At 38.8% G+C, this 12,562-nt stretch overlaps 1 protein-coding gene across 21 annotated transcripts in view; it reads right to left on the bottom strand.

Annotated features, from left to right (window-relative positions):
- SOX5 (SRY-box transcription factor 5) overlaps positions 1-12,562 on the bottom strand; it is a 651,142-nt gene that overhangs the window by 85,707 nt on the left and 552,873 nt on the right. For all 21 annotated transcript variants that reach the window (XM_065683868.1, XM_065683903.1, XM_065683877.1 and 18 more), the window contains one exon: positions 6,418-6,503. In XM_065683868.1, the coding sequence (XP_065539940.1) occupies positions 6,418-6,503 (86 nt within the window). The remainder of the gene's footprint in view (positions 1-6,417; positions 6,504-12,562) is intronic.

Genomic DNA, 12,562 nt, shown 5'->3' with positions numbered 1-12,562 from the left:
AGCTGATATGTTCAGTGGTTCATGCTTTTACACAATCTATCACAATCTCTAGCTCTCAGCAGGTAACCAGAAAGTGAGGAGTAGTTGCATCGTAGTGTTGTGAAGCTTGCTTTTGAGGGAGGAAATTTTTACATTTAAAAACATAGGGATTGCTCAAAAATGCTCTTGGCAACCAATGGCCCCTCACTCCACACCTTACTTACCTACTTTGACAAATATTTTTAAATCATCATTAAGACTTCATAATAAATAAGAAATCTTGGAAAGTTCAAATGTTTGACGACAGCTTATCCCACACTCACACAGAGATCTTCACCCTGTTTAGATAGTTGTAGCTACACTTGTATGAAGAGTACTATGCCCCTTTTTTTTAGATGAGGAACTGGACCTTGGTCTTCAGCGATCTCTTTTAAAACTCTCATCTTGGCTACTTATTTGCAGAACAGGTGGTGAATATCTAGTGGCCAACACATTCACTTACAAAGCCAGGAACAAGTGGTGGACAGAAGGAGGGAATACAGAATCTGCATAATGCAGCAATTTTAAGAGCTATTTAAAAGGGCATCCAACAAAAATGTATACATATTATGTTGTTTTATTACTCCTATTATTATCATTATTTGTGATGGCCATCAGAAACAGCATAGCAATACACTGAGCTAACAGCAGATGGACAACTGCCATCTTTTGGTTATGCTAATGAGAAATGTCACTTTTCACATAGTTGGGCTGTTTTATTCCCCAAATGTGTGTGCTCACAGTGAAAAACTAATTCTACTTTTTTATGCTTAAGTGGATTGCATAAGTATTATAATACTGTAATTAAACTATGCACTAATGATTTATTAACAAATGAAGTCAGGGTCCTCTTAATGAGAACAGGTAAAGTAGAAATGCAAACAGTGAAAGGATGCTGACTCTCACTGCTGAAAAGCCATCTCATATGGTATTTAAAGGTAAACACTGCCCAGCAATAGAAGGAAGACCCTTGCACTGCTAAGAAATGGTTTGCCTTCTTGTAGTCAAATTGGTTACAGTAAGATCTCAAAGAGGTCATGAATGTAGATTGCAGAGTAAATGAATAATGGATAAAGTATTACCATCTCTTGGCCACATTCTGTAGAGGCAATACTGGGGCATCAGACTTCTTTTCCCAATCAGAAATATTTAATATGTCTTTACAGCTCTGGCAAACTAGCTCTCCAATACAAAGAAAGAATTAATCTTGCATTATTCAGATGTATCACTACCATATTCATAGAGTTTTTTCAGGGTGTTCTTTCACAGATTTGAGGCATTGTAACATGTGAATGCCAACTGTTTAATCTGGTCAAAACTGCTAACGTCTACAGATTACAGCAAGAAATCAGAAAGAGATAGTCCAAGGTAAAAGAAAAAGTGCTTGACAATTAAAGCATGAAAATATAGTGCCATTTACTCAAGAGGGAGAGAAAGTTGTGTCATCAGCAACATTTCATGAAACTTAAGGAGATACTTCAGAGAAATAACCTGAACTGGCAAGTGGAGAGATGTATCTCATTCCCACAGTGGCACAGAAGCCAAAAGGATGCTAGTATGCAAGTTTAAAAAAAAAAAAAAGTATCTGACTGAGCAGGCAGTCCTCATGCTTTACTTTTATTTCATAGGCAACAGATGTTTTATGTAATAATCGTGTGACCATTGGAACAGTCTATCTTCTGATCAGTCACTGTATACTTGTTGAATAGCTCTATCCCTCCCATTTCCTTAAAATAAAACAAACGTGGAGACCACAGATGATTACATGACCCTTAAGATATCTAGAAGCAAGGTTTTCCAAAGGAAAATTTGTAATGAGTCAGACACCTAAACAATAGCAAGATGACAACTTTCAGAAGCACTCAAACTCGAAACGGGTTTAACTTTTCTCAAAATCTAGCCATTTATGTCAGTGCCTGCATGTGGCTCAAATTCTTCTAAAAATGTGGTCCAGACTATGTGTGCTGAATTCCACTGAAATTCAGTCCTTGGTATGCATTTACCACACCACTGAAAAGAGCAGGTTTGTAGTATGAAAAAAAATAAATTACCTAAGTACTTAACAAAAAAAGTGCAGACTAAAAAACTTGACCAAATTACTTTTTCCGATATGTTTGAGGTCTAAATCTGCTCATCATCTTGATACAAATAGCCAAAGAGAATCAATCAGGATTCTTCAAATGTCTGGTCTTCAGAAGTGAGACCCAGTTTAAATGCTTTCACACTCGTATGCTGACATGAGGTTCTCTTGATCTGTATAGTGACAGGTTTGGTCATAATGCTGAACATAACCACCCCACCAATAGTCATAATGTCCTGTTCCATGCTAAGATGAGAAGGGAAGAAAGTTTGAACGTGGGCACTCAAAACCTTTTGGGGTGTTTTTCCAAAAGCAGATGTTTGCAGGATGTCTGTATTACATCAGACTGCTATACTGTTTTTACAGGACACAAAATGTCCGTATAGTAACCCTACACAGGCAGCTGTCTTTATACATCCAGCATCATGTTCCAATACAGTTATGGTTATATACAGCATTTGTATTGCTGCCAATTAATCAGTCATTGTCACTATCTGGTTATCAAACAAACAGTCTGGGAAATCTGAATCATTTGCACTCCCAATGGTGCAGATTCCTCTCAGATCAGGTGATAAAGTCCTTTGTTTCCTAGCGGTCAGAAAGCACTCTGGAATTATTTTTCTCAGAAAAGAAATTCCCAGATATCATTTTGTAATGAATTTTCTCAGACTTCTGGAACCACCTATTCATACTAGGTATGCCCAAGATGACCAGTATTAGAATAATCACTTCAGTTTTATTTCATGTAAAGCTTGTTACATGATATCTATGCTTACAGCTTTGAATGTTGATCTTCAAGATGGAGGAGTTTAAATCCCTTATCGCTGATAAATAAAACCTCAAACATCATCTTCATTCTCTGGAAGTGTTTCAGGTCAGGTCAGATGAGGCTTTGAGCAACCTGGTCTAGTAGAAGTTGTCCCTCCCTGTGGCAGGGGGGCTGGAACTAGATGATCTTTAAGATCCCTTCCAAATCTAACTGTTCTATATAAGGCATGTAGCAGCACTTTCAGTTCATTAGCCTTATTCATAAACACAGTGGCTATGTTCAGTTTTGCTCTCCTTTACTTGAAATAGAATCACCATGTTGCAAAACAATTTAAGAAACTCATGTGGTAACCAAGACGGATTTTACTGCAATGAGATTGTATTTTAAAACGATGCTTCATACAATTTTTGTGACTGAATCTTCTCATTAACAGACAAAAGCTAAAACCTTTTTTTTTTCAGTTGGCATTTATGTCATTAAATGTGGGTATGACTGAATATGCAGAATGGTGAATATGTATCAGAGGACATCATCAAATATGCATCTTGTTAGTTCCAGCTTCTCCAATATGGCCCCATCCGTCTACTCCTTCTGTGACATCTAACAATGTCAGTTTTAGTTTCCATTCTTATTGAGTCCTAAGTCTTTCTGTAGATACTGGAAATAAAGGCAATTACGTATGGCTAGCTGTGGCAGATATCAGAAGACACAATCTGTATACCCCAGTGGGGATTCTAATGCAGGGAGAGAAACAGAGGGCCTCAGATTATGAACCCGTCACTTGAAATCACAGTGGATTTCTAACTGAGAGATTACATTTTCACTGACAGAGTATCTTTGCCACAGGAAAACAATCAGGTGTTAGTTGTTCCTCTATAAATACAGTGTGCAGTTCATTTACAAAATAAAAATTCAATTTTGACAACCAGGGATAAAAGAAGTACTTCCTGTTGATTTCACAGTAAAAAGCCATGTCCCAACTTCAAATTCTCTAATGAAATAACAAGTACATGTTTATCGCTATACAAGCAAGCAAGAAAAATTCCTTGGCTTTGTCGTTACTAAGATAATGCTGTGTACCAAATTCTGCTGGGAGCAACAAACTGAGCATTGTGTCAGATTCTTTGATCTCCCTTGAAAACTATTGCTTTTAGTATACAAAGCCTGAAAGATGAGTTATAGGAAGGACTGAAAAAGAAGAAAAGAAAGAATGTTCTACTTCTCTGACCTTCTACTGCATGATGACCAGATGATACAGGCTTTGTAGGGAACTCTATGTTTATATGTAACTAAGGGGAATGTCTGAAGGAAGAAGAGTTCCTCCCTGAAACACACTGAAATGGTTGCACATTCACTCATGCCATTTGAAGGTGGTTTTGGACCGGTTCTTCACAACAATCATCCTGAATGTTTCTTTGTAACCAAAAAAACAGTCATCACTGAGCTAAACATGATTTGGAGCTAAACAGAGTTTGAAAGGCATAATTCTTCTAGGCTGGCAGCTACGCTAGATTCAGCTCCACTCATGGGAGCATGGGTGAGAGTCCATTCTGAGTACTGTACCATAAAATCTTTCTCAAAGGACATCTAGCCTGACTCTTTCAAATTTCAGTATTTTCCAGCATATACATACCCTTAAAGATCAAGTCTGAAAGATTTGAAGTTTACAGAGTTAGTAATTTGAACCTCTCCCACTGACTGGCTGCCAAACACTCCTTTTAACTCCAGACTAAATAACTTGTAGCAAAACAACATACGTGAATTTGGCCAATACTTCCTTTTTAATCTCCTACTTCATACAGAAACAAGAGGCCTTTGAGGTTTTCAAATTTTCCATAACCTAAGCTCATCTTAAGACATTTATGAAGTCAGTCACATTTGCACAAAGCGCATCTTTATATAAGGAAACTGTCACTGTGATAAAGCCTATTTTAATCAGAATGCTTCAGCCCACCACATGCAGAGATACAGCCCAAAGCTGGTCCTGAAATGAAAGTAAACCATCCTTCCATCTTTCTGGAAGAGAGATGCATTATTTTAGGACCAGCCTGAATGACCATAAGCATAAGGAGAATTAGAGTCATACCTCTATTTTCTCATTGCTAGCTAGCTCCAGGTTTTTTTTTTTTTGTTTATCCCTCCTTCTTCCATATGTGTGTTCATGTGTGTTTGGCTATTATAAGCCCTTTATCAATACCACTATTACTTTTCAAAATTCATTTCAGAGGGATGATTTTTATGGCTCCCATGATTCTTAAGCCGCCTGTGGTATTTGTAACTCACAGAATCAGAAACTAACACACAGACAGTGTAGCTTTTCATACAAAGGCACAATAGGAATGAATGTATTAACCTCTGTGGTGCATGGAATGTGTCAGCTTACACACTGGCAGCTATTTCTGTGAAACTCAGCTAACTTCCGCTGCTGTGTTAAAATAAAAAAATTAGAAAACTCTTCCCCAGAACTATGTCCCATGCTCTCATATCCTGGCCAAACAACTGAAATATCTGATGTTGCAGAGAGTCTACTTCATACTGATGCTCGCCAAACTGAATTTCGAAATGCACTTTCCATGTACTGTTTATAAATGCTGAGCTTTTCTAAGCAGGTATAAAGCTCCGCTGTTCCATCTGACTTGGCAAATATTAATGAGCAGGGAGACGAATTAGCAATGGAGAGCATGGGATTTTTTTGCTTGTTTCTACAAAAGAGTGTCAGTTCAGGTTTTGAAGGACCAGAGATGATCTGGGATCTTAGTCCCAGATTTTAGCCAGCTTCATCCTATACCAGCAAAGCACATATGGCAGGTAACAAAATTCAAACTCTGGAGATGAACATCACGTTTGCTTAATTCCAGTGATTTGACAAGGGTTCTGGGGCTGATAAGGAGTACCTGAGGAACACTTACAAGTCTACCATTAAGACCCATGAACACCATAATACCTCCAAAACTTAGTGATATTGGGAGCTTTGAATCAGATACATCTGGCAACCAGGCCAATGCTCTTTAACATAGCTCAAAATTCTTTATTATCTTTCCACCTGTTTTCTAATTGCCTATGTTAAATTAGTATAATTGCTAATTATCTGCACTACAGCAGTGCCTAAGATGTGCTGGGTACCATAAAACACTGTAGGAGGGAGCGGTCATTGCTCTGAAGAGCTTACAGCCTAAAAGGACATAATCATGTTACGGATTTTTAACTAGTTTAAAAGTGCTTGTCAGGACAGAGCTTTTCTGCCCAGCAACATGTTTCCTTTTGGTGGTTTACACCTAGACAGCCTTTACAGCCTGATTCAGAGCTAGCTAATGGGAAAGACAAGCAAACACACTGCTCTGAGAAAATCTGAAGTAAAATTGACAATAAAAACACAAAATGTAACAAAAAGTTCCTGCAAGTCGAAAAGAAAATGTGTATGATTTGATGATTGTTTTGCTTCAGATGCAAATTGTAAGCGAACAGACTTTGCATTGTGTTCAAATGGAAGAGAAAACTGGTTTTCATATTTACTTAACCTTTGCCTCTTCTACATTGTTTTCCGACTTACCTGCAGTTGAAGCGGGCCTAAGCCTGGTGTTGCTGCGGCAGCAGCTGCCATGGTAGTTGGGATCAGCTGAACGGGGTAAGGGTCACCTAAGTAAGAGAATAATAGAGGCGTCAGCACCTTTTATCTACTCTCCACCTGCAAATTAAAGTCCTGCATTCACTCTTTCCAAAAGCCTTCTTTTGTGTGCCTTGTTGAGGCCTAATGAAAAGCTCTATTGTGCAGCCTTTTACTAACACTCTTCACAATTCTGGCTGAGAGAGGAATGTGAATAAAAGGCACAAGCAATTAAGGCGGAAACCTCATCCTTTTTCATGATGTATTTAGGGAAATGGAAAAAAAAAAGTGCACATTGATCAGAAGGCTGCACTTCAATAAAAAAAAAAAAAAAAAGAAAAAGGAAAGAAAGAAGATGGGGGTGGAGGAGAAGAAAAGGAAAAAGGAAAACAGTACAACCTTGATAAGATCACAGCATCAGAAGGGGACAAATTTACAAGCTTGTCCAGAATATGAAGTTAACCAAACTCTGCTCACTGTTAGTAAACTGAGCCTCACACAGATCAGAAATGGCATTCCCCTGACTACTGCGTTTTCTTTTAGGTGAGAAAAAAATACCTTGCTTTAGTTTCACGGTTTGATCCTACAACAGGAAAAAGCATGTGAAGTTAAGTAGATCAGATACAAGCCTCCGAAATCTCTGTGCCAACTCCACTTCGTAACTTGTGATTCAATTCTGCTGCTGAGGGAAAACTACTCCACTTCTAGTAATAACTGCTTTGTGCTGAATGAGATAAAGGGACTCAGTAAAGGCTTAAGAAAAAGTCGCAGGCAAAAAAAGTCTACCTAAATGCTCCTGTACATTTCTACATTTCATTAGAGAGGCAGATTAGAAGTTTTCCTCCTTTATTGTGCTTGGGGGGGGGGGGGGGGGGGGACACGGACACGGGGGGACGGGGACAAATTAAGAAGGCAACGCAGGCTGTTCTGCACAATTATTGTTAGTTACTATTGGATTTAAATCTTTAATGCTATCAAGAGTAAGTTACAGGAAACAGAAAACAAAGAAAGTTCTCTCCTGTTTTTGAAATGTTACAAATAAGCTATGTTGGTGTATACATGTTCATGAAACTTGCTAATGTTTATTTTTCCCATTTATAATGCAATCCTGTTTACAGAGATCTCTTCATTCAAAAATTTTGTTCTCCTGTTAAGTACTGTAACTTCTAGAAATGTTATGGCCAGAAAAAAAATGGGCTGGCAAAGCATCTTAACAGATATTTAACTTCAATGAATGTGCCTGTTTATATTTGAGAACATCTTAAATAATGCTTTGCTGACTGAAGTCTTACAGTCTTTCAAGGCCGGCCAGCCAAGCAATGGGAATCCAAAGATCTACCCAGGCATTCCCCATTCTTTGCACCAGCGCCAGGTTACAACTTCTGTATTTATTTATTTCTTGTCAGTGGGCAAAATATTTCCTGACTTGCCTGGGTTGTTTTTTTTTTATCCCCGAAGGATGTGACTGTTTCACATTTTCCAATGTTACTTTCCTTTAACTGAGGCATCCACTTTTTCTATTTCATATCATTGACGGAACTAAAAATTTTTGCAGAGTTATCTTGAGAGCCAAGCAGTGGGCCTTAAACATGCGAAGGCACAGAGAAGAAAGACAGTGGTTCAGACTCAGGGTCAATGGTATTTACCTGCTTCCATGACACTAGTAGCTCAAAAACTAATCCCAGTATCATTCTGAAAGACTCCTATCTAGAAGAAGATATTTTGTTCAAGAACCAGCCATGAAATTAATAATTTCTAAAGTGCAAAGAAAATAACAGGGTTTCATTAAAAGAAAGTCTTTCACTAGAATGTTGATTCCACAGCCCCTTAAAGGTTTTAGTTATGAATTACCTGTATTAAAACAAAGATATTGAAAGATTAAGTTCACACACTATCCTACATTCCTCTTCTCTCCACACATATGTATAAACCTCCCATCTTCCCACAACCTCATGCCAATTCATAAATCCCACTATTCTGAACTTCCTAACCAGCCAGGCACATTCTCATACTCTCGTCTGCTGTGGTAATTCCCACCCCGTGATGTTGTTTTGGTAGATGTATCAAGGAGACGCTTGTGAGAGAAGAACATGCCAAAGTCCCCATGGCCATGTGCGTATCCCACAGCCATGTGCATGGTCACAACCACTGGCTTTGGTGGTGTTAGGTAATGCCTCTGGGGCTGTTTAGGAGACCATACCAGAAAGCAACTACTACATCAATACATGCTAATGTTTTTCAGAATTCTAAGGAAAGAACTCTGTTTCATCCTAAAAACAGATTCTAGGTGTGCAGAGCTAGGCTCTCCTGTTAACCAGGCTGGTTTTTCATTAGTTCATTCTTTACAGGGTTTTACATTTTTTCTGGTGGTCCAACATATTTTTAATGAAAAAAACAACAAACAAAACTGAAAGGCATCTGTAACCCATCATGAATCTTTGCATTGTAATGTTTTGCTACTACCCTCTGTTATCTTCTGCTTATCTTAGGGGTTTAGCAAAGTACACCCTGCCTGTGCTGTTTCTCTTTCACAAGGGCTACTCATAGACAGTATATCCACATTACTACTCCTACGGTACAGACAAGGCAGCAGCCTTGTTGTTGTTGTTGAAAAAGTTAGAGGAAGGTATGACAACAAGCAGAGACACCATCAGGGTTAGCAGTCTGCTGTGTCTGCTCTGGAACAAATGTCTAACTAAAGATCACCTCTGTCTGGATGTGCTTACTGTCCGCAGAAGACAAAACACAAGAAAGCAAGATTAAAAACACTCAATCTCCATGCCATGCCCTGGGTCAGTCAACAGGCCAGTGGAAGAGCCAAGATTACAACCCACAGACCACTCCTTGGGCAGTGCCCTTCCCAGGGAAGGATCCAGGCCCTGTACCGGTGTCCTGGGTTTAGCAGTAGCAGTTTTTCTCCTTCTTAGTAGCTGGTGCAGTGCTGTGTTTTGACTTTCAGCCTGGGAACAGAGCTGATAACACCGATTGTTTTTAATTGTTGTTAAGTAATGTTTATTCTAGCCAAGGACTTTGTGAGTCTCATGCTCTGCCAGGGACGAGGGAGGCCAGGAGAAAGCGGAGACAGGACACCTGACCCAAGCTAGCCAAAGAGGTATTCCATACCACAGCACGTCATGCCCAGGGAGGTAACTGGGAGTTACCCAGAAGGGTACGGGCTCTCTTCAGGGTGGGGTCGAACTCGTTCGGCGGTGGTATCGTATTCTCTTCTCTTGTTATTTTCTCTTATCAATATTATCATTGGTGGTAGCAGCAGTGATTTGTGTTATACCTTAGTTACTGGGCTGTTCTTATCTCAACCCGTGGGAGTTACAGTCTCTTGATTCTCCTCCCCATACCTCCAGGAGCGGGGGTGGTGGGGGTAGGGGTGGGAAGGAAAGAAAGATGGAGAAAGGGGGGGGGAGTGAGTGAACGATCTGTGTGGCTCAGTTTAAACCATGACAACCGGTGAGGAGGCCAAGCACGTATATACTCACATCACATGGTGCAGGAGCAACTGCCACCCCTCAAAATACTAAGAAAGGCCAGAAGTCTCCTTCGATAAAAATGTACCTGCTCATTCTTTGTTGTTAACTCTAGGACATGAAACATTTTTCTACTGTCCTTCAATTTATTCCTATATCAGACTGAAGGTTTTGCCTGAGCAGTTTTAGTTAGTTCTGAAGTCTAGGAAATGCAGGTCTTAACTATTTTATTACTTCTTCAGTAAATATCTTATTTTCAGACAAAAAGTCGCTACATTTTTTTCCCAAGCTCTAGGAACATCTCAGGAATGTAGGGCAGATATACAGTTATTAGAAATAGATATTTCCCAAGCCATTAAAAGTTTGTATCACTGAAAACACCAATATATTCTCAAACAACTATATTACATTCCAATTTACAGAATTCACTATTAATCTTCTAATCCATGCAGGCAGGATTGTAGCTCCCTGCATTTTTCAGCTACCAAAAGAAACATTTTGTGCTGTCCTTTCATGTTACAAACTGTCTCTGGTTATGTCTGGGCTTTTCTTATAAACAAAGCATCAGAGAGGTTTTGTTGTTGCTGCGTTTCTTTAGTACACTATATAGTAAAATCTGGAGCAGGTCAAAGGTTGGGATTTTTATTGTGAGAACAAGGTATAAATTATTTCCTTAGCGGACATATTCTTCTCTAAAATATAATTATTCCCAGAGACTTGGTGACATCACTCGGAAGAACAGAAGTACTTAAGACTGACTACAGAAGGATGTGTACTGGTGCTACAGCACCTAAAGAAGTGAAAGGGACATGTCAGCCTGGGGGAGCTGATGGGGTATATTAGAGGTGTCAGTGCACGGTGTGAGCAAAGGACAGCACCAGTGACTCAGGAAAGAAAGAAGGCAAGGCTAAGCCCTCAATATGCCAACTCAATAAAAAATGCCAATTCTTTATTTCTCTACCCTTCTTTTGGTCCGTCTTCCACAAACATACCCAGAACCTCTTTCTTGATAATTTATGCGCTGCAACTTCTTTCAATTTCAAATCACACCTTCATCTTTGCCCAAAATAATCTTCCACGATCTTGCTTACAAGAGGATTTTTCATGAAGTACATTCACTTTTAAACCACTTCTTTCTATGAACTCTCCCTATCAGCCTCCACTGAAAACACTTTTCTGTGAAAGTAAGTCATGGTACAGAGCCAAGTGGACATCCTGTCCCAAAACACAAAATAACAACCCTGTGTTTAGGAACCTGGTTTTCAACTGACTAGCTACCAGGCTCGTGTATATTAAATGATTGTATGCTTGTGGAAATACAACAGCGGCTCTTAAACCATTTATATGTTTTGCAAAATTTTATCAAAGGAGTTCAGTAAGTTAAAAAACATTAAAACTTCCGTTTAAAAGAGAAAAGAAAACATAGGAGCTAACACTATGTGTGTTACAACATTCATCTAAACTCATAAGATGTTTTTTGTATTCCTTTTTCTGTCACTCATCTCATTTATTTCCCTTCATGGTGTAATCCCCCCTAGTGTCTTGTCTTGTCTCCTGACAGGCTGCAAGCTCTTCAGAGCAGGCACAATTGTCTTACTTGCTATATAAATCAAGTTACATGCTAATGTTAAATTATAATGTTTTGACAGGAATTTTAAAATGAACCTGATTATATGAAACAATAGAACACTCTGATATTTTTCCTGAAATTTTCTTCTTTTAAACAAAAAAGATAACAGAAGAGGCAAAGTAAGGGGTTTATTTCCCATGATTTTTTTAAACTTATTGTTATCCTCAAACCTGTCTTTCAAGGACAGCAAACGAAAAAAGTTGGAGGTCATGAAAGAAGAAGAAAAAAACAGTGCACAGACTATAAAGAGTAGGAAACAAAAACAAATTCTTAAATTATAATTTCTAAAGCCAGTATGCTAAACTAAATTCCATGAAAAATACCGGAATAAACATTTCCTTACAGTAGATTCTGCTGAATGAAAAGGAATTCTACATTATTTTCCCCCCATTTTTGACAAGTTCTAGAAAAAGCCACAATAATTTTACACTCAATTTATCCCTTAAGTGTATTTAAAATGAATAATCACAGCTGATGGCTGACAGGTAAGCCACTGCATCTCTTCACTCATTCATTCTCATGCTCATTACCACTTCCCTTTCGTTTTCTTTGGTGTGATGGTGGATATGTAATAAGAGTAATGGGAAGCTGTGAAAGACATGAGCAGTGCTTCCTGACATCTGGCTCTAAGCTTTAGGGATTTAGATAAATGAAAGTATGAAAAAGATAACCACCACTGGCTTCCAAAACTAAATCCAAACTGGTTCCCCGATTATCTCTGAGGATAGTTCCGGACAGCATTGACCTAGAAGGGATTAGCCTATTTAGTATTTTAGAGAAACAACTCAGTCTACAGAAGGGATGGCTTTGGAGGGACCTAATAGCAATGTTCCAATTCCTATAAGGAGGTGAGCAAGACAGGGCAATACTGCTCAGTGTTAAGTTGGAGGACAAAAGCCAGTGGACAAGAAGTGAATCAGGACAGTATCAGATTTTCCCCATGTGGACAGCCAGATGCTGAAACACGATTGTACAGTCC

The sequence above is a fragment of the Lathamus discolor genome, chromosome 1 (assembly GCF_037157495.1).
Source record: "Lathamus discolor isolate bLatDis1 chromosome 1, bLatDis1.hap1, whole genome shotgun sequence".
Lineage (NCBI taxonomy): Eukaryota > Metazoa > Chordata > Aves > Psittaciformes > Psittacidae > Lathamus > Lathamus discolor.
The sequence above is the reverse complement of the archived record's forward strand: the minus strand, read 5'-3'. Positions and strand labels throughout refer to the sequence as shown.